The sequence below is a fragment of the Coturnix japonica genome, chromosome 2, assembly GCF_001577835.2.
Source record: "Coturnix japonica isolate 7356 chromosome 2, Coturnix japonica 2.1, whole genome shotgun sequence".
In the NCBI taxonomy this organism is placed as follows: domain Eukaryota; kingdom Metazoa; phylum Chordata; class Aves; order Galliformes; family Phasianidae; genus Coturnix; species Coturnix japonica.
Genome location: NC_029517.1, coordinates 44592072 through 44614617, shown reverse-complemented (window position 1 = coordinate 44614617; position 22546 = coordinate 44592072). Strand labels below are relative to the sequence as shown.

General features: G+C 47.7%; 1 protein-coding gene and 1 long non-coding RNA gene across 2 annotated transcripts; one reads left to right on the top strand and one right to left on the bottom strand.

Annotated features, from left to right (window-relative positions):
* The first annotated feature begins 5524 nt into the window (after positions 1-5524).
* On the top strand, positions 5525-6148 carry LOC107309440. The gene is made up of 3 exons (XR_001553180.2): positions 5525-5705; positions 5797-5911; positions 6007-6148. It is a non-coding gene; the product is annotated as an uncharacterized LOC107309440 (long non-coding RNA).
* A 2320-nt stretch (positions 6149-8468) lies between these two features.
* IRX2 (iroquois homeobox 2) lies at positions 8469-14014 on the bottom strand. The gene is made up of 5 exons (XM_015854287.2): positions 13664-14014; positions 11565-11970; positions 10559-11299; positions 9777-9844; positions 8469-9069 (listed from the first exon to the last, which is right to left on the bottom strand). The coding sequence occupies exons 1-4, from the start codon at positions 13904-13906 to the stop codon at positions 9801-9803; spliced, it is 1434 nt and encodes a 477-aa protein (XP_015709773.1). The 5' UTR covers positions 13907-14014; the 3' UTR covers positions 8469-9069; positions 9777-9800.
* Positions 14015-22546: the final 8532 nt, after the last annotated feature.

Genomic DNA, 22546 nt, shown 5'->3' with positions numbered 1-22546 from the left:
TTTCCATGTGTGTCACCTCTGTGGCTGCAGGTGCTGGAGGCCTGTGGAAAGTTGAATCCTAGCCACTAACAGCTAATGTAATCATGTTGCTTGCTCAGATCTCCTGCTGATAAATGCACCCAGTTACTCCTAACTGTCTCCCTTACAAAATAACACCTTGCAGGACACCTACCTCTTCAATAGTTTTTAACCACGCTGCAGCTGCACGAGAAAATCCATTCATCAATTATAAATCAATTGAGGAAGAGAAATCTGCAGCTCGCTTGATTGCCCTTGTTGTCCCTGCAACTCACTGATCCAGCTACAGAAACTTTCCAGGCTGCCAGGTCTGTTTATTTATTTATTTATCATATTACTATTATTATTGTTGTTAATTATTCAGAGCCTGAACAGATCATTCCTTCCTTTGTAGAAAATAACTCTGCAGCAGTAATCCATTGGTAAAGTGAGCTTCCCTCTGATGGGAAAGGGAGGAGAGGATGAAAGAAAGAGCAAAATAGAAAGATGAAGAGAAAAAAAGAGGTTGGGTGTACTCCACAAATGGCGATGTAAGTGCGGTGGGCCAGATGCAGCCTCAGCCTCCAGCGTCAGCCCTCCAAATCTGATTGCAGGAGGCTTCTTTAAATAGGTATTCCTGAGACAGAGCTCCACTCCTCCTTTCCTGTTTATGCTGTCAGTTTACAGCCCTCCGCTCCCAAGAAAAGATTCGCACTGCAAGAGACTGCTTTTAGATAGTAAAGTATTTACAAAAGGTTATTTAGGAAAGAAGAAGTGGCCATGCTTGTTCAACAGTGAAAGAAAATAAGAAAACAAAATACAATTGCCTGGGTGAAGAGAGGAAAGGCACGCTGGAAATCACAGAGACACTGAAAAGGACTTGGGGAAATTATATCTATCCTCCTAGAAACAGAATCATAACTATATATACAGTCAGTGGGAGAGAGGGAAGGGAAATATTCTCTATCAAAATGAAATTAATAATAATAATAAATTCCAAAGGGGGGGATGAGATTGTTATCCTTCTCTGCTGAAACAGCCTTGCAGGTATTTTCTCATTGCAAATATGTTCTCCTTTATTAAGCTAATTGTCATGAATACCACAGTGTCCTGGTATTTCTGAAGTTAAACGAGTATCAGGACAACTCAACTGAATATTTTACTTTTTCTTAACTTTTTTTTTAACTTTTTTTTTTTTTTTTTTTTTTTTTTTTTTTTTTTTGGTGTTGAGTGTTCCGAGGTGACTAAATTTGCCCTGTTGAGCCTTGTAAAATCCTGACTTAATCATGTAAACTTCTGTGTAAGCAAAATAGACCAAACATCAAAGGGTCAAAAACCCTTTAGGGATTTGCGAGGAGACGCCAGCAATAGATTCTAATCTGCCTCCAGAATCCTGGCTGTATTTGTCCAAGGAACTGGTACCAGCAAACTCTCGAAGGTAGAGATAGTGGGTTGATTCAGCCTTTATCCCCTTAGAGAGTATTGGCTTTGTGAGGCTCTAGGCAGCGCTTCAACGCCAAGGGATCTTGCCCAAACCCTCTAAAAATGAAGTACAGGAGTAATTTGAGATAATGACTTTGTAACAGGCTTGGGCAGACCTTGGACAGAAGAAGTGAGAGATGTTATCACCCCAGCATTCCTCTTAAAATGCAGTTTTTCCCCCTGCTTATTCCCAGTTAGTCAAAGCTACATTAACATTCCATCCAGGACTGCTAAACAGAATCTTAATTAGTCCTGATACTCTTGTGCAAAGAGTTTATTCATTGCTCTCTTAACTAATGGTTGCTGTCAGAGTTTTTTGTTGTTGTTGTTGTTGTTTCTTTTCTTTTTTGGGTTCTTTGGGGATATCGTGTTATGCTGCAAAGCATGACAGAAATGTAATGTACATGAAAAAACAAAAACCAAAAAACAGCGCTTGCAGATTTGAAATCCTGAGACTGAAGCTGACTCCAGCCCTGTCTAATGGTGAGACAGTGTTAGGACTAATGAGAATAACTTCACCAACAGAAATTTCCCTGTGTCATGTTTATCTTAAATTTGAATGGTACACGCTCCCTCGCTCTCTTTTTCTTTTTCTTTTTTTTTTTTTTTTTCTTCTTTAATTTTTTTTACCCCTTTTTCCTTGACAGAAAACATTACAAACTTGGTCGTGTTTTGAAGCAGCTCACACAAGCCTCGCCAAATTTGGAGCCCTCTCCTTTGCACCAGAAACCCACGACTCCGCACTTAATGAAGGAGTTCGGAGGTGGGGACGAATTACCGAAGTTCCTAAACTGCCGGCGGCTTCGGCGAGGACCTCTCTCTCTGCGTTACGCCTCATTCCCATCCCGGTTTTGCTGCCCCACCGCTCTCCCCCCGCACCTCGGTTGGGGTTTACACGAGCTCGCGGGGCTCCTCTCTCTCTCCGATGTCAGTGAGGTGAACCCGGGAGCCCGCGAGGGCTGTACCCATACAAATCACAGGGTGCGAGCGTCCCTCGGGGCTAATTGCAGCTGGGACGGACTACACTAAAAGAAATGAGAGATGTAGCAGGGGTCCCTCACTGGACCGAAGCGACTGTTTGGTTTATCGGCCTCGGCAGTAGTTATTTGCCTATAAATCTGCGTTCGGCAACACGGATCGCGGAAACAGATTTATAAGAGTATAAATTAACTGTTTCTTTCTTTCAGGCTGGGGGGAAGGAAATGGAAAGGTGGGAGGGGGGGGGGGGAAGACGAAAAGGGAAAGGTGTTTTTTGGAAATGAGAGGTCCCCGTTAGTTAGTGGGTGCTCACCCCTATTAAGGACTCCTTCCCATAAGCTTGCGTAACATTGATTACTCACAAAGAGTTCACAATAACTATCATGTAGCTAAACTAATTGAGACAATCATGCTAAGTTATAGCCAGTCTAAAAGGTACCATTGATGTGGTAATGCCTATAGAAAGTCAGACATGCGACTCACTACCATTTAATTGCTCCTTTAAACCTGTTATTACAATGTTAACTGGCTTAAGTATATATTGCTGCCTTTTATTGCCTTGATGTGACAAATTAAAACATACACTCTGGAAGCGGCATTCATTTGCGGACGGAGTTGCAGGAAAAAGGGAGCCGGGCGGTGTCAAACCTGTCAGGATGAATTAATTGTAGAACTCGCATCTCGCGCTACAATTCCCACTGCACTTTTTGTTGCACGGGGGAAGGATTTTATATGTACAGCTTACACCTATTATATATATTAGATACACACACTCCACCTCAATCAGATCTGCCGCGAAATGAGCCTCTCCGCGCCAAAAACGAAAAGTGCTCTTCGGCTCTGAGACCTCGTCTGCATTAGGTGGAAGCCCGGAAAGCGAAGCGAGGGGGCGGGTAGGGGAGCGGTGCAGCTCCTTCCTCAGCTCAGCATCCCACGCGTGTTGGGCGAGATGGTCGGAAGCGGCACTCGCCGTTGGCTGCTGGTTCCCAGGCCCGAGGGAGGGATTACCCACACCCCGTACCTGGAAGCCAGGCACGGACTCGGTCCCTGCGGGCTGCCCTTCGCAAAGGAGCTCCATCAAGGAGGGGAAAGAAAGAAAGAAAGAAAGTAAAAAAAAAAAAGAGAGAGAGAGAGAGAGAGAGAGAATTATAATTTCTCGCTTCCCCATCCCCAGGGCTGAGCGTTTAAGCGAGCAACGATATGCTTCTCCCACTCCAAGGAGCGCAGCCAGCCCCTGCATCCTATGTCGGGCGCTGCGCGGGCTCCAGGTGGGTCCCCCACCCCATTCCTTTGTCTAGGGGAGCGTGAAAGCACTAAGAACCCCCCCCCAACACATCCCCCAGGTTTCCTCAACCTCTTTTTTTTCTTTTCCCCTTTAAATATTTTTTCTCCCCTTTTCCACTCGCGAGAAGATGTCAGGGGGTTAAAATGCCGCGCTCGCCCTCTCCCTTGATCTCAGAGAGAGACGTAAGGGTTGCTGGCACCTTTATGGGACTTAGACCCGCTGCGGCTGCGAGGAGCGCTGGCCCCCGCTAACTTTGATCAGCCTTATTCATCCCAGCTGCGCTCTATTTGTTTGTCATTTCGCCCTTTTCCTCCCAGAATCGTTATTTATGGTCTGAAAAGTGAACTGCACCGAGATTTGCCTTCTCGTGGACCCTTCTGCAAACGAGAAAGAGGAGACGCGTGACCCCCCCCCCCCCCCATAGGGGCAGCCAAAAGAGAGAGGGGAAAAAAAAAACTGTCTCAATCATTATCAAATCAGCTTTGGACTCATTACTCCAGAGCATTAACTAATTACCAGATCAGAGAGACGAAAAAATAAATATTCCTTTAAATAACCGAAGGTAATTATAACCCTGTTGTTGACACTAACGATTAATAATTGATCAGAAGTTATACACAATAAATTGTCAATTTATCTCCCTATAAAAATGCACATACTTATTATCTTCTTCTTTTCTCTTTTTTTTTTTTTTTTTCGTGGACGATTTTTAAAAGCCCGAGAAACGACGGTATTCGTGCGGGGACAGCAAAGAAATCTTTTCTCCCCCCCACTTTTCCTCCCTAGTATTCTCTATTTTGAGATTCCCAGACACAGACAGAGCGGGGGCGTCGCTGCTGGCTCTGCGCTGCCTTCCGAGGACAACCGGTCCCGGGTGGCCCCGCGTCTATCCTTCAGGTCCCCAAATTCCGACCGGAGTCAGGTGAAGGGTGCGGTTCAGGGGCCACACGGTGCTTGGTCCCCACCTCCCTCCCGTCTCTTGTTTTCCTACGGAGAAACACAGCGTGCTCTGCCGGGATTGGATGTGAAATAGAAACATTGCCCTCGGCTGGAGGCGGGGGTCCCTCTGTCCCGTCGGGAGGGGTGCCCGCAGGTAGTGCTGCCCTGGGTCGCAGACCCGATGTTCCCCGTCGGCACCACTTCCCCTCAGCGGTATTCTGAAAGGCTCTGCTTCGGAGTCACAGAGTAATAATCGGGGATTAGATGCATGGGTGCTTTGAATATGCACCGAGGATCCCTTTTGTTTCTGAACTTTTTTTTTCTTTGTTGCTACCCTTTTAATTCTTTAGAAGCCAGGAGTATACCTGAGTTATTAGTTAATGAATTAAAAACAAAGGGGTGGATTTCATTTTATTTTATGTCTTAGTACTGTTACTAACGATCTCTTTTTCTGTTATTCCGCTGTTATTCAATTCCTACACTGCAAAGGCTCTTTTCAACTGAGCGGATCGTGAGAAGCTTGCCCAAGCACCGGCAAATACTGAAAGCAGAAAGCAACGTATCGACCTCGTGTAAAATCCGTCTCTCTCTCTCTCATCCCTTTCCTTTTCTTTTCCAAAACTCAATAAGCAATAAAATCCTTCCGGTATTGATTACATCCCCGCCACGGGTTCTCAGCGGCGCGGTGACTCTAAACCGCCTTTAAGTGAGATGTAACATGTGGCAGAGGCAGAAACTTCCAATGACAAGAGGCTTGGGATCGTCTCCCTTTTTTATTATTATTTTTTTCTATTTCTCTTTTATTTATTTATTTATTTGTTTATTTATTTATTTTCCTCTCCCTTATCCCCGAGGGTGGGCACGGAGAGGTGGCCGACCCCCGCCAGCCGTTAGCTCGGTGCAAGGCCGTTAGCAGAGGGCTCGACCAGGTTGGGCGCTGCACATTATGGCTCTCTTCTTCACCTGGAAGCCATCCTTCCCCTAAAAAGCTCGACTACTCCTCCGAGAACGGACGCTGGGAAAGGTCCCCTTTTTATTTGTCGTAACTGTTTTTACTATCGTTATTGCTATCGCTGAGCTTTCTATTAACTTTGCCCTCGGTTAATTCCCCTTAGCTCGCTCCCCTCCTGCCGGAGCTCGTGTCCAGGAGCAGTTCCCACGTCCGTCTGTCTGTCCGCTGCTGCCTGAGCTGTGATCCCTTCCCTTCCCCCCGCCGCCCATCAGACAAAGGTGGGTGACGCTTTTTTCCGCTCTGGCAGGCAGTTGGTGAGCAGCTTTCCTGAAACAATAACTCTCTTATTGAGAACAAATGTTGACATTCGCAGGGAGCGAGGCAGAGCGCAGCCCAGGAAGTGCGAGGTGGAAAGCTGCCCTCTTCCTATTTGGCGACAGCGCCGATTCCTCGGGGATCCCACCTGAGATTAAAGGCTGAATTTCAATAAATCAGCTCTAATGAAACCTCTGGCCCCGCGAAGGGGAGCGTTTGTCTCTCCCGCTCCGAAACGGGGGGGGAGGGGGTGTGAAAGGGGAGGGGGGAGAGAGGGGGAAGAGGAGCAGATATAGACGGGATGTGAGGTTTTAATCCCGGTGGGGTGATTAGCATCGTTATGAAATAAACTGTACGCAAAGTGGTGTATTTTATCGCTCACGCCTCTTTCTCTCTATCTTGAAATAATCGCTCTGCTCGTGCCAGCGATCCAGCAGGGCTCCGCTTCCCTCCTGCTTTCAATTTCGATTATTAAATCTCGAATGACGCCGAATATGCGCTCCTCGCCCATTAATTTCTGTTTTTAAAAAGAAGTTTATTTGCCAAATCGTTTGGGTGTCGCCCATCTGCATTTCTCAGCCTCTCGTGAATTTCTCGAGGGATGAGAGTAGTCCACTGGGTTTAACATACAGAGCGAATATTCAAAAGCGAGTTTTCCAAGTCTTTCTACTTTTCTTTCCAGAAATCCAGGTCTAAATACTAGCAAGGGTGGGTAAATTATGGAAATCTTTTATAAGTCTTCGGGCGTATAAACATCAAAGGAATGTCGTTAGCCTTTTTTAATCTCTGCCACAGCTTTTGGTTTTACCAATTGAAATGTTCACGTTGTGTCCGACAGAGACCTGGAACAGAAAACGTGGGAGGTGGGGGCGGATGGAGGAGGAGGGAGAGCGGCGAAGAGAAAGTTCAGGCGTCCCCCAAAACTTAAACAGTTCCCCTGTAAAATCTCCCCAAACCGCACAGAAGAGGCACTCTAGAGAATGATTTTAGCCGATATTTGTATTTATATCGCCTGCTAAATTAGAGGGAAAAACCGAATTGCTTTTTAGCCACTATCCAATTGTACTGTGCTCTGCACACAGACAAAACGACACGTTACCTCAATGAGAACCATGACGTTTAGGGGAAGAGGAGAACAACACGAGAAGATGAGCAGGCCTCCAGCTGCACAGATCATCGGTGTTTTATATTTAGCTAGATGGATCCCAGAGTTTCCCAGAATTACAATATTAATTTCTGCCCTATCAGCTGAAAAACACATGCATTTTCTCAATCATTTAGACAGCTTTATAGGGGTAAAATATGATGGAGGGGGCCGGGGGAGATAGATCAGGGGGATTACGTATACGCACTTAAGAACACAACGCCTACCCCCCCCCCCCCCCCTCCCCTCCCGTTTAATGTAATCGCAACATATTTCCTGACTCCAGCCTACCACGGCTCTTTAACCAGTTAACATTCCCAAGGCTGATGCCTGAAGTATCTAAGATCACTTTCAAATGCCCTTTCTAACAAGACCTGAGCAAGAGGCCACTAATTTTCGCTGAACAAAAAGCCACTGGAGAGAGATCTGTTTGTCAATATCAACTGGTCCAGCAATTTCCCATCTTCAGACACATCGGCCTATCTGAGCTGGCAGATGTTTAGACAAGATTTTATAAATTGTTCAATATCAGACCATAATGAACCCCAACTGACCATTCCAAAGCAGCTAAAAGCATTCAGGATCTCCCCTGCTGGGATCTAATAATGCTCTCACGCTGGAAGATTATTAATCACGGAATAAAATAGATGAGCCTCTTGAAAAATAAGTGTATGATTGATTAAAGGGCAATCTAAGAAGCTATTATTCTTGTTTTATAACCGTAAGCTATATTCACTCAATTTATCTTTTGGGGAAAATAAATGATTGTTCAGTTGTTTTTTTTTCTGAAATTATATTATATGAGGATTCCCATTATTTTACTGAAAATTAAAATGATTAGTTAGCTGATTTTATGAGCTCAATCGAGGTGGGTTTCTTCAATGACTATCAAATTAAAGATGTAAGGAAAAAAAGGAAAAAACATTAAAAACAGGAATCAGACTTTTTCTCTTTGTGCTTCTGTGCTTGCACATTTTAGCCAGAAGCAGAAACAAAGAAAATAGAAATAAACTGCAGTTGATTATAATTCCTTTTTGTTTTCCCTAGAAATGTTGGATGCAAAGACATTAACCCTAATAAAGAGCTACCTCACGTCGAACATAAATAGTTTATAAGAAACATGCATGTATTCACACTGCTCTCTCTATGCATTTGAATGTGTGTATACAAATACGTATTTGCACACATGTGCGCATTTAAAGCTTCAGTACAACAGAACGACCCAGAATGAATTAATTTATGCAGGGCATATCTTTGCAACATATTTAAATTGCTTACTCATTTTATGGTCTAAGCTGCACTAGTGAAATTACAACTTTCGTCATTTTCTGGATAATAGATTACTACTTTGGGGGAAATGAAGGAAAAACACCATATTGTTGCAGACTAGTCTGTTTTTATTTACAATTAGAGATATAAATTAGTAAAGAATTCTCGTTAAACAACCAAAGATTGTATAACCATCAACGTTTCAAATAAAAACCAGGCAAAATTTATTTACAAAAAGTTCAGATTCCATTGCAATACAACTTGCATAAATTACTAGAAGCTTTATATTGTTACAAAAATAAATATCAAATTTGTTTCCACTTTGTAAGGACTCAAGTTCTCCAATCACATCTTTATTATCTCTACTGTATACATCTTTTACAAATAAATTTTACAATAAATCCTATCACACCTATCGAATATATACCGTGGCAATGAAGTGATCGATTTGAGATATCCTGAGAAAAAACAGATCTGTTTTCAAAAGTCACACGTACATTGGGGAAACTATACTATACCAGCAAACTCACATTATGTCCAACAAAATTCTGGTTTAATAATTAGAGTCTGAAGATTTAATAGTGCTCTGTGGTCTTCTTTTATACAGTGGCACAAGATGTGATCCGGATTTAGAGATTTGTTATATATATTAGCTCAGGGAGAGATGATGGCTTGCTGACTTTTTTTCAAAGCAATTGTGACACCTACCTGTGGACCAAGGAAAAAACCAGATCATCCAAAAATCCTTCAATTGCACACTAACGCCATTAAACTCGAAAAAAATACTAGAAGTAAAACAAAACTCTTACTTAAAAAAGCAAAGGGAAAAAAAAAAAAAGAAAAGAAAAAGAAAAGAAAAGGAAAAAGAAAGAAAAAGTATCTACAAGGTGATATTTGTTTTCATTTAGCCCCAGGTAATGGGAGTATTAAGAGTGGCACTGATAGCCAGGCAAGGAGCAAGACACAGACAGCACACCCTACTGAAATGCATGTGGATCTCTGATAATCGTCCCTTCTCATTTCAAATACACGATCGCTGTGTGAAACCTTGCTTAAAATGTGCCATTGCAGCACTGCCACGTGAGCACAAGAACTTTGTTTCTGAACAACAATACCTTCAAAAATATTCTTTCAAGCTCGCTTTTCCTTAGCATTTAAATAGTCCTTACAGGTTTGCCTCACACAAGCAAAGAGTACGCGAGGTGAAGGAAGTCTAACCTGACTTTAAAATGAAGACAAACACGAGAAAGAACAGCTGTAATGAGAGGCTTAAGAATAGCAGAAAAGAGTGTCTTACTCTGTAATCAGAGCCTCATGTAATGAAGCAAGAAATTAACACTAAGCAAGTCTCGATCTGCGCACTGTCTTAGACCTGGTGCCAAATGATCAGCGTAATAGAAAACGTTCTCACTTACTTGCATTGCTGCGTGATTGTACTTCTATAGGTATGGTTGTACTCCTACTGTGCAGACTTCAGTGGGATCTGTCAAAATATAACCGTCAGTTAGTCACAGGACACAGCCAGCTAACCAGATTATACACCGCACGCACAGCCCAGTGCTCGCTCACACAGAAGTCAGAGCTGAGACATCTAAAAGACTGGGCCATATTCCATCTCTGCCCTTGTCTCAAATATTATACATATACATGTATAAATGCATTAGAATAAGCTGACGGTTATATTAGCATAAATCTTTTTACAAAAAATATTAATAATAATTAAAAAGAAGAGCCATAAAAATGTCACGCTCCACAAAATGTTATGTCTAAGGTTAGCAATTACCTGAACCTAAAGCTGCAGAAACCGTGAGAATACTGGCAACAAAGAGAACAAAACCAGTCTGTCGATAGTAATAACAACAACAACAATAATAATAATAAACTTAACGACACCCTTGCTCTCTGGATATCTTTGTATTCGGTTTTCCTTTTTAAACTAGCATGAAAAGCTGTGTCTGCAGCATGCAAGAGTGATCTAAAAGTTGTCATTTACATCGCAGGTACCAGTGTGCCGGGGACATGCAATTTTAATCCCCGGATTACACTGCTGCCCATCTTCAGCTCTCGGCCGGTGGCAGCGTTGACCGCGCGTAGTGTTTTGTCCAAAGTATTCACAGCGTATGGGTAATTTACAGTGGGTGGGGAGGGGGAGGTCAAGGGAGCAGAAGGTGGAAAGCAGTAAAAAGAAGGCACCTACCTTTCTTAGAGTCATAACTAGAGGGCCTGTAATGTTGTTCTAGCTGGTTAGTGATCGTTTTCAAAGAGTCACTGCTCTGCTTATGGACAGAGCTGGCATTTAGGACAGTCTGACTGAGTCCCTCGTTTGAAGCCACTGCCGCCGAGTTGTATCTCAGGATCCCCTGGCTCTGGAGAGCGTTAAAGTTCCCATAGTTTGTGTAATTGCTATAAAAAGGTGAGGTGTAATAAATATGCCTCCCCAGGAGGGAGGAGGGCGAGTAGGCAGCGCTGTGCGGGGCGGAGGCAGGGGTGGCCGAGGCCAACGCCGCCGGCGGGCAGCCTTGGCCCAAGTTTTGGCTCTTGAGGTCCGAGGTGGCGATTTCGGCCAGCGACCAGAGCTTGGGTTTGCTGGCCGGTGTCGGGGGCCCGGGGGAGGCGCGGCCGCTCAGCGCCGCCTTGCTGGCGCTGCGGGCGGCGTCGGCGTGCGGGTGGCCGAGCAGAGGGGCCTCCACGGCGGCCAGAGGCGAGGAGGTGGCTGGCTTGGCCGGCGGGTCGCGCTCCCCGCCGCCGCCGTCGTCCTCCTCGATGTCCTCCTCGTCATCGTCTTCGTCCTCCTCTTCCTCTTCGATGTCCTCGTACTTGTCCTTGCATTCCGAACCCGACTCGCACAGGGGGTCGCCTGCCCGGCACGGCAGCTTCTCGCCGTCCGACTCGGCGGAGCACGAGTGGTCCGTCAGCGAGTCCACTTGCAAGCTGATCCCTGCGGGGTCGGGGGCACAGAATGAGGCACAGTCGGGAGGGGAGGGGAGATTTGGGGGGGGGGGGGGGCAGCCTCGCCATGTCACCACCTTCCTATGCAGGGTCACCCTTCCCCCCGGGCCGGCGCCCCCCGCCCGCCCCCGGCCCTCCCCGGCACCGTCAGCCCGTGGCAACGGGACGGGACGGAACTCTCTTAAGGGACCCCGCCGCCCGCTCCCGGGGCCAGTCCTTCGCCCTCGGGGCGCCCTCTCTCTCCCCGCGCCCACCTTCGTCCTCGGCGGAGGTCTCGTTGCTCTCGGGTATCTTGTCAGGGCTCTCTTCCTTACTCCTCGCCCCATCGCCATCGTCATCGTCCTCGTCCTCACTCTTGTTCCTCGGGGCCCAGGTCATCTTGTTCTCCTTCTTGAGGCGCCGGCGGGCGTTGGCGAACCAGGTGGAGACCTGGGTGAGGGTCATCTTGGTGATGATGGCCAGCATGATCTTCTCGCCCTTGGTGGGGTACGGGTTCTTGCGGTGCTCGTGCAGCCAGGCCTTCAGCGTGGCCGTGGCGTCGCGGGTGGCATTCTTCCTGTACGCGGGGTCGTTGAGCTGGTAGGGGTAGGCTGGGCTGCCGTACGGGTGGTAGCTGATGGCCCCGGTCATCCCCGTCGTATGGGCGTCGTAAGGAGAGCCCTGGACAGAACAAAACGGTGGGGATGGCAATTTGTTACTGCTGAGAGCCATTAGGGAGTTGTCAAGGCGAGATCGGCGGTTATGTTTGTATTTCCCCGGGACGGTGTCTTGCATCCATATTCTATGAGGGTTAAAGCGGCACCCAAAGGCGTTAAGATGGGACACCCTCCCACCCCCCTTCCTCCTCCACCACACGCGCTTAAAATCGGCGATGATTTAATCTTTCTGATTAATTTCAGTTCTTGGTGATTGAATATTTCCCAATTTCGGGTTTGAACCGCGCAGACATTTTAAAGGCCCTACAGGTAACGTCTTGATATCTACATTTCTCTCAAAGGTTCAAAAGATGTTTCCTTTTTTTGCTATAGAAAATACAACAAAGCCGCCACTTAGCAATTCACTGCACTAATGCATTGCAAATCCAATTTGCAAATCAGAAGATATGCACCGTTTCGAATTGTTCAAATGCGATGTAATTAGCATTTTAATTCGCCCTTTTACGTTCAAATTGCGCTTATTTAAGGCTGCATAATGCGAGAAAAGTTAAAGATATCGCGGAGGAACTCGTTAACTTCCCTCTTACCCCCGAACCCCGCCGAACGGCGACCCGCGGGCAGAGCAGCACCCGATCTACCGCACAGATCCCAACCCGTTGCAACTTCCAGACGACGGGAAAAGCAAACGCGGTCCCTCAGCTCTCTCTCACAGCCCCGAACGGAGCACGACAGCAATGCCCCCACGTTTCGCGATCAGAAAGAGTGGGGCTACCCCGCTGCCACCCCCTCCTCTCATCGCCGAAGCGGTTCCGGGCTGAAATTCCGGGTGCGGGGCTTTGTGTGTGCGGGAGAGCTCCGCGCCCGACCCTCTCTGTGTGTTTATAAAACTCTATGGCCATCTAGCCGTGCAGCTAATCTAGCCGTGCAACTAATGGACGTAGTTTACAGTTTTATTTGTATAGTTTATGCGCATAACGCACGCACGAGATCGCAAACGCTCCTTTTAACTAATAAGAAGAAAGTGAAATCCGAAACTGCGGCCACCACAACCATCTTGGGCTTAAGCGGAGCTCCCAGATCGCAAACAGATGCTCCTTTTCATTCCGAAAATCCAGTTAAACCATTAGCACAAAACACTCTGAAAGTAAATCAAACCACCCGGGGATAAAGCCCACAGCGCCTCGAAACACCTACTTAAAAAGAGGGAGAGGGAAAAATAAAGAAAAGGGGGAGGGGGGGGAGTAGGGGGAAGGAAGGAAAGAAAACAGAAAATAAACCCTCCTGTATCCTACCACAGGGAAAAAATAGGGAACTAAAAAGAAAGAAAGAAAAAGAAAGAGAGAGAGAGCGAAAGCGGGGAGGAGCGGGGGGAATGGAAGCCCAGAGCCCGACTGACCGAGAGATCCGACTGCGTGGCTCCGCGAGCCCCGTTCCCAGGCCCCCGCCGGCCCCACGCTCAACCGCGGCGCAAAGGGAGGCGGCCCCGGCCCCTCTCCGCTCCGCGCGGCTCCGGCGGCCCCGGGCGAGAGCGGGCTGCGGGGCGGCGCTGGCGGAGCGGAGGCGGCGGCGGTGCGGGGCCTCCGGGCGGCCGCGTCGGGGAGTGATGGTGAGTGTGTGAGGAGAGAGGCTGAAGATGATGAGGAGGATGAGAATGCGGATGCTAATGAAGAAGGAGAGGGTTTCTCTTCGGTAGTTACCATGTAGGAGGGGAATCCCGTGGCGGGGTCTGTGGAGTACTGGAGCGGGCTGGTGAAGCCTGTGGCCGCCGCCTGGGCGGTGAAAGCTGCCGATCCCGGATAAGGGCTGAACGCCGAGCCCGACGAAGACCTGGCCAGCTCCTCGCTCCTGGGGGCCGCCAGCGCCGACGCCCCGTATGCCGGGCAGGAGTACAGAGCCAGCGAGCCGGGGGGTTGGTAGAGGTAACCCTGAGGATAGGACATGGCTTGCGCTGGCGAGCACAGGAGCAGGGAGGGGGCGAGGGTGACCGGCCCTGCTGCTGCCGCTGCTCCCGGCGCTGCTTTCGTGCTCTCCCTCTCTCCCGCCCTCCCTCTCTCTCCCTCCCTCCCTCCCTCCCTCCTCTTTCTCTCTCTCTCTCTCTCTCGCCCCAGTTGGCTCTGTGCAGTTATGTAGAGAATCGGAATTGTTATATGCTCCCCCCCATGCGCACCCGCTCAGAATAAAAACAAACAGGAGGAAAAAAAAAAAAAAAAAAACCCCACCCCCCCCCCCCCCCCCCGCCTCCCCAGCCCCCTCCCCAAAATAAAAGGGAAAATAAATCGAGCGGTCAAAAATCCAACAGGGAGGGGAAGGACATTGGGAGGGACGGACGAGGAGAGGGTTAATAGAGAGAGAGAGAAAGGGAGAGGAGCAGAAAGGGAGAGAGAGAGAGAGAGAAGCGAGTCCCCGAAATCAGAAAAGTGGCTGCTGCTGCATATGGAGTTCTCCCAGCCAGCCAGCCAGCTCCCCCAGCGCCTGCGAGCCTGAATTTTGGGGGAAGTATAGAGTCTGAAGTGAAGAGTTGAGGGAAGGAGCACTCGAGTTTCTGAGGGACATTGGAAAGCAGAGCTGTCCGTCAGAGCCTCTCATCTGCATAGCTCGGCGGACCCGCCCCCTCCCGCTCCGGCCCCGTCTCCTCCCGCGGCCGGGAGGCAGCAGCAGGCAGCGAGCGCCGCTTTGTACTGCGAGGCGGCTCCCGGGCGCCGGCAGACGGCCGGAGCTCAGCGCCCGCACCGCTTCTCGCCGGACTCTCCTTCACGCGCGTTTTGCATCCACGCTAAGGACAAAAAAAACCCCAGTTATATGTATGACAGACGCACAAGTCCCTTCACACACGAACGAGCTGGAGAGCCGCGCGCACGCACGGATCCTGTGTGCATTTGCACGCGTGTGGGTGCACAGAGCCAGGCTCGACGGAGCACGAGGGGAGAGCGCTGGGTAAAAGTGCTGCCCTATATGGCAGGAGAGGAGAGCTCAGATCGCCACATCCGTGATCGCGCGTTGTTCCTGGCAGCAGAGCTCTACAGTTGTATAAGTTGCCACGAACAGGCAGGAGCGAGGCGTGGAGCGCGTTTGCACACGATGGGGGGGAAAAAAATGCTCAGCTTTCTTTCATTTCTGTCCTTCCTGGTGCTGTGCGCGGGGGAGAGGCCTGGGGGGCTCCTTCCGGGGGGCTCGTTGCTCCCTTCCCCCCACTGCAGTCCGGAGAAAGCTCCCGGAATATGATCACGGTATAATTGATTTCCCAAATAACGTAATCTCTTCCTCTCTTCCTTCGGCCCTCGCCGCCATCAGCTCCGCTCCAGCCTCAGATATAGAAGGACGAGACGAACGCACCGCTCTTTCCTTCTTAATACGGATATAAATAAGTACATACACATACATCAGCGGGTGCATACGTTCATTTTCCTATGACCAGCCCACAGGGACTTACAGACACCCGCGCTAGACACTCATTAAACCTCTGGCCTTGGGCTCTCAGGGTGAGCGGCAGCGTCCCCGCACCCCCCGCATCCCCGGCTATCTCTGCCCGAGGGCACAGCGCTGGGCCCGACCCGTGGCCCCGGACTCCCGCACCCTGTGCCGCCTGCAGGTGGGAGCGGGGCCGACGGGAGCCGCGGTCCCTCAACCGCACTGCGCGTAGGATGAGGAGCCCCTGCCCTTCTGGGTGGTGGGGGCGAGGGGGGAACAAAACATAACAAAAAAGGTTCATCGAACAATGCGTTTTATTTTTGCGGCATCTGTGAGTAAGCAGCGGTACCCTGTTTGACCAAACATATCGCTGTGCGTTTGTGGCCGAGTTCAGGGAATACCCGAGGTAATGTCTGTTGGGGAGCTCGCAAGTATGCCGAGGAAGCGGCTCGGAGCTGGGAAGAGGGGGTGGCACAATCAGAGAGCTGAGGTCGAGCAGGGCAGCCCACTGTTAATCAATTAAACACGCGGCTAATGAAAAAAAAAATACACGTCGAGAAGACGCTGCTGCAGTCCCGCGGAAGCAGCTGGGGAAATGCCGTCTGAAAACTCTGCTCAGGCATCAGGATGCCTATGCTGGAGCAACCCGAGCTTCCCATTTTCCTTTTCTATCTGATTTTCTATCCTTCCCCCCCCCCCCCCCCTTTTTTTTTTTTTTTTTTTTTGCTGTGAAGCCCGCGTAGCAGTTTGCCCCTGTGCACAGCAGCAGCAGATATCTGGCCAGCAGGCAGAGGGATGAATTCCCATCACCTCCATCAGCTCCGGCCTGTGGAAGAGGCAGCCCCGAGCCAGGCAGGTGAGGGGAGGAGGTTAACACCAACAGGTATTTCTTGTCATTAACTCCCGGCTTCCTGATAAGGGAGTGATAAAGCACTGCTAAACTCACAGCAACAGATTACAGAAAAGACGCTTCCTTCCCAGCTTGATGATGAATGCGCATATATTACATAAAAATAGAAACTCGAAAAACAAGGGCTTTATATAAAGCACATTCATATTTCGGTAGTTCTGTGGAATAATCGATATCACGCGATTACATCTGAATAGTCAATTCCTGTGTTCCGCACACCGGTTTCTAAGTATATGAGCTCTGCTTTTGAACGGTGCAGCAGCTGGAGAGCTGAGAATGCAAAATTAATTATAACATTATAAAGTCATACATGAATCTCTGTAAGTCAACCTGCCCGCCTTGCAAAACGCACCATACCCTCCGCATTTTGATTTGGAAAGCCAGCTCTGTTCTTTCCAACAGGGGTGGTGCGAGAGAGCGTTCAGCTCCACGAATTGATTGCTTTTAGTTCTCCTTCTTTAATAATTAGAGGAACAATGCAGATTGGGAATACAATGGCCGTTGTGTTTACATTATAACAGGGGATTAATGCTATTAAGTGAGTGTTACAGTTATGACCTGGGAAGAGTACTTAAATAAATACCGCTATCCCGGGAGAATCGATGTAATTCAGTTCAGAGTGTGGGGAGATCCGCACAGGCACACACGCACACACAGATAGGGATCTCCATGCACAGCCCCATGCAGATCCATGTGTCACACACGCAGGTTCATGAGCACCTCTGTGCAATTGTAGGTGTTGTTCCAGCCTCCTTCTGCTTAGCTCTGTGAAAAAAATTTCTGCTTGTGCTCTCGGTGGGACGAATGTTTAAGTGAAGATCATCAGCCCCTTCCTCCAAACACAAAGAGCAACAGATTATATGTCTGATGCTTTGACATCTGCCGTCCAAAAACCAACGTTTTATACACAGAAACGGGGTTAATTTCTCAGTCACTGATGAATGGGGCAATATATTCTCAATTCAAAAGGCGAGTTTTCACGTTGGTTTGATTTGCATCATTTTTGTCGGGCTTCAGAGAGACAAGGATTTACCCAGTGCGAGGCGATGCTCTGCGTTTTGTTTCCACCATTACACCATGAATTTGGCTCTGCACAGAGCGGAGAGCTGCTGGGGGCACTGAGACAGTCCCGGGCGAACTCTCCGCGTGGAACGATCGGGAAAACCGTGTCCATAACGCTATTAAACACTGCTCAGCGTACGTGGTTGTGTTCAACTTCTTGCCGGAGTTCTCCCGGTTGGGATCCGAACGCCTTTCGCAGGGAATGAAGCTTTCATCTGCCCGGCTCCTCAGCTGAAATCTAATTTTCCCATTGTAATACTAATAAAATGCCGTCTAACTTGCGCTGTCAAACAGTAAAATAGTATTACATGCACTTTTTATTGGTAATAACTGTGGCAAATTAACATGCCTACACAGAGACATTAAGGCTTTTACACAGTGCGTTTTTTATTTGAATCATCTATTCATTAGGTCAGCATTTACCTTCCTAGATTTTAAGCTCTTCTCTCGCCTTCTTTTCTTAGAATTCACTTTGCTCCATCCAACACAGCTGAGAAGAGAGCCGAGAGTTTTCCTTACCCCCTGCCCCTTCCCAGCTCACAGCTCACAGCCCTCCTGGGAGGCAGATTTTGCGCATTGCCATTTCTGAGCTACCTCTCCCCACTGCCAGGGAGAGAAGTTTTCGGGCGGTGAAGTTAGAAGCCAAAGGAGAGATCACGCTCCCCGCTGCTCTCCCCCGGCTCTGCGCACTGCGCGCTCCGTGCGCGCACGGCTGCGTGGAGACACGCGCTCGGTGTCAGTGTACTCTCGGCCTCGCTCCTCGGCATGTCACTCGGGAAGGGCAAAACAGCGCAAATCGCGCTGGCGCGGAGATAACCCTGCCTCAGGAATGTTCCCCGCGGCCCGGAGAGTCGCGCACGCCCATCGCCCGGACAATGCCGGTTACCCAATTGCCGTGACATCGGTCCCAGCAACTTTTGAAGCAGAGCGAAGTGGAACTTGGTGGGATTTGGAGATGCAACACAATGCGCAGCACAAACAGTTTCCTGTGACATAACCACACAATGGGCTGGGAACGCTTTCTCCTTTCTCTCATGAAATGGGGGGCCGCCACCATCTCCCGGAGACAACGACGTGAAATAATAGGCTATTGTATTTAAAAATAACAAATGACACACGCATACTGTGCGAGCGGACTTGTCCAGTTTTCCAGTATAAGAAGCCCTCCTTCCGAGGCACCCTCCGGCCAAGGCTCACCCCGAGACAACGAGGAGCCGGGAGAGCCCTTACGCCGGGCAGGGTTAGAGCAGCAAGTAGGCAAAACCGAAAGGGAGAAACGGACAGAAAGAACTTTTCTTTCCCTTTCCTCGGGATGGAACCTTTAGTTCGAGCCGTGTATGGGAGGGGGCGCTGTGGCAATGGGTTCCTAGGCGCTCCGAGCGCTCGCAGCGCGGTTGTTTATGTAAGCGCCTTCCCTCGGGTTTCTTTTCACATAGCACTCGGTGCCTTTGGGAACCCTATTATCTGCTGTCGCCCTTGGTACCTGCACGGAGACGTGTGCTGCTCGCAGGAGCTGTGTCCGCTTCCCCGTACCCCTTCTTCTTTTTCTTCCTTTACAGCAATAGTGCCATAGCTCACTCCGTTTTCAAAACACAGCAAAAGAAGGCTCTGCCGAGGGAAGCTCTCAGGATTAAACGCCTCTCTATAACACACAAACGTGCCCAAATAGCCAAAAATTATCTCCCCATCATTTATTTACGGCTCCTTTTCTTTTATTCTACTCCAGTGTATCCGTATCTTTGAAATGCTGCTCACATAACGGGCAGCCCCCAGGAGGATTTAGCTCCCCCTTTTGGGATGTTATGATGGGGTGTGTGTTTGGGGAGAGGGGTGAGGGGGGGAGGTTGTGTTAGGGAAAAAAAGAAAAAACTAAAGCGGATCTCTAGAAAGCAGATCTGGGGCTTAGAAAATTTGCTTCCCATATGTCACACTGTTATTAGGAGTCTTAGTAATTCTCTGCTTAGGGAAATACAAGCAAATATACATCCATAAGGACAAGAGGAAAGATCTCCAAAGCTTTATTGGAGCCTGCTATTTTCACCTGAAAGGCAGGCTGTGTTTCTAAGGGCTAGAACAAGTGTACGATCTACAGGTGGGATAGTTTCTCCTTCTTGATCAGGAAAAGGTGGGGAAGGGGGGGGGNGGGGGGGGGGGGGTGTCCTCAGAGGGGTGGGGACGTGTCAGCTGTGTCTCCACGGAGGGCTGTGTGTCCCCCCCCTACAGGTGGAGCTGCTGCTGTTCCTCCATTCGCTCCGAGGGGCTCACTGGGCCGCTGTCTTCGCCATGCATCCCATCCCGTTCGCGGCTCCGGGCCGGGTTCCGTGCCGAGATGAGCCGCGCTCCCCACTCGATGCCAGGAGGTCAGCTGCTCGTCTTGGCCTGAGGATTTCATACGCAGCTAACGTGTCTTGGAGGGAGGGCTTTGGATTTAGTGAGAGGCTCGGTCCCTTCGTTGCCTGGAGCGCCTTCAAGCTAGGTGATGGACGGAGTAAAGGGAAAATGGGACTATTTAACGGAAAGGATCGAGGTTCCTTTGTTTTAAGGGCTCACGTGGAAACGGATTCTTTTGACACGGTAATAGGCAAGAAGTAGCTCTGGGCACTTTGGTGCCCGAGGAGGACGGGTAGGCTGGTCTCCTTCACTTGAAGGAGACATATAAATAGAGTTCTCCCACTGTTACTTCCCCACGGTGATCCTGGCACCGTGGACGCCTGCTGTCAGGGTGAAATTGCTTTAGACAGTTTTGAAGTCATTCTGCCAGACCCCTTCCCCTTCTCGTAATTGCCATCATCTGTTTGATCACAGCTTTTAACACTAGAGAGCACCTGCTCACCTGCTTTGTGCTTTTCCCTCATTCATGCACTCACACATTCAGTCCCTTATACACGTGTACATGTGTATGTGTATATCCTTCATTTGTAGACTTAGTAACACATTTCTAGATCACACCCCCAATCCAGAAAGTCCTGCTCTTTCCAATGAGTAGCCCTCTGGAAAAAAATGAGATTTCTCACATCCATTTGATTCCAGGTAATTTCCTTTCTTAGAATAATCAGTTATCCCCATTGTATCTGAAAGATTCAAGATTGTTGGAATACCCTAAAGCTAGACAGAAAAACATGCAGGAAAACTGCAGACATACTCAGGGCAAAGAATAAATATCCATGTGTGTAATAATGCCAAGAGCTCTTTTCCACTGGTGGACACAGTCAAGGGTGTTTGGAGGCTTTAGTTTCATTAAAATTTCCTCTAAATCACTGTCAAACTTCTGTTGTTCCTTGCATCTAGTTAGGGAATAGCAGCAAAGTTATTCTTTATCTTCAGGCTTCACTGCAAGCCAGAATTTTTGACTTTATTTATTTATTCATTTATTTTGGAGGAGGAAGACTTTTCATAACAGTAGCTCTTCATATATAAATGGTAAAACAATATAATACATTTGAATATTATTACAGAAAGAAAACACAGAATACCATTTCCACCTTCTTAAAAAACTGCAATCTAATGTTCTTGATATGATCTCACTGCTTTTCCCCACTTTACAGCAATGTTGAAGTAGGTTGTTCGATTTATCACGTTTGCAACCTTCCTTCAAGTCACATAAAGGAAGTGCAGCCAGAGCATCTGGCCCTTAAGTTTTCAACCTATAACTATCCAGGTTTTAAGACACTTTCATCTGGGAAAGGCTGGTGGCCAACTTGCCCCTGAGAAGTCTAACCACATGCACATTTCTCCTCACACAACTGACTCATTTTGATCAGTAGAACCACAGAACAAAAGCTGGTTGAAGAATTGTGCTTTGATTCCTTCTGATATCAACATAGCCTTTGGAATGACATGAACTGTGGACTTTGTTGTGTGTTTGGCTATGCTCAGCATTACAGTGGGATCCTGTCATAGCTAAAATATGGTGTATAGGCTGAATTCACTCTATGGAGTGTTTGGAGAACTTGTACTGTTTTGCTAATAAAATATCAGGGAAAAAAGTGCTTGACAGTGGCTCTCTGAATGGTCTGCTTTAAATTAATACTAATACAAGTTAATCAACGGTTTTTCTTCAATTTTCAGGAGCACATTTTACATTGAAGTATAGGTTCCAGAACTTTAAAACAACAACTGTCTTAATTCTTATCATTAGACAATGAATTCTGCTTTATGCAACTCAGCCTTTAAACACATGACCTTTCAGTGCACCTCTACAAGGAAACTAGTAAAATGATTCTTTTTTCCTTTTCCTTTTCCTTTTCCTTTTCCTTTTCCTTTTCCTTTTCCTTTTCCTTTTCCTTTTCCTTCCTTCCTTCCTTCCTTCCTTCCTTCCTTCCTTCCTTCTTTTTTCCTTCCTTTCTTTTCCTTCCTTTCCTCTCTTTCCTTCTTCGCTTCCTTTCCTTTCCTTTCCTTTCCTTTCCTTTCCTTTCCTGTTATACTTTCCTTTCCTTTCCTACTTACCTTTGCTTTCCTTTCCTTCATTCCTTCCTTATCTTCCTTTCCTTTCCTTTCCTTTCCTTTCCTTTCCTTTCCTTTCCTTTCCTTTCCTTTCCTTTCCTTTCCTTTCCTTTCCTTTCCTTTCCCTTCCTTTCCATGTTCCATGCTCACTGACTAATTAGTGAAGATCTAGAAGGTCATAACTCCTCTGTACTTTTGAACACAGATTTTTGAAACTATTTTTGAGAAGCATGTGATGTCATTACCTCAAACACCAGAGGTACACAATGTTTTAATTTTATTTCTCATGCAAATACATCACTCAGCTGTTTCATCTGGGACCTATTTGTCAGAGACCTCATACATAAAAGAAGTTATGAGAGTAGGAAGAAATAACAGCCAATAAACCAACAGCCTTCACCATGACATTTTGTCTCAGATGATTTTGTACTGGGATCACCAATTATTAGTTTTCTAGTCTTTTCAATGTTTTAATGTTGTTTAAGATTCAAAACTGATATCAAAAATATCTTTCTACCTCTCAGTCTTCTCCTCCCCTGCTTCTGTTCCCTCAGCTTCACTTAGCTGAGCAAGAATGTAGTGGTCAGGGTGCATACTATGACTTAGAGGCAGTGGACTTGCCTTTATGACCTTCAGAAGGGAATAATCTCACCAACAAAACAATATGAACATCACCTGAACATGAGATCAATAGCCAAACACATCAGGTAGATCACAATACTTTTAGTAGGATTCACTGTAAACTAACAAAACATAG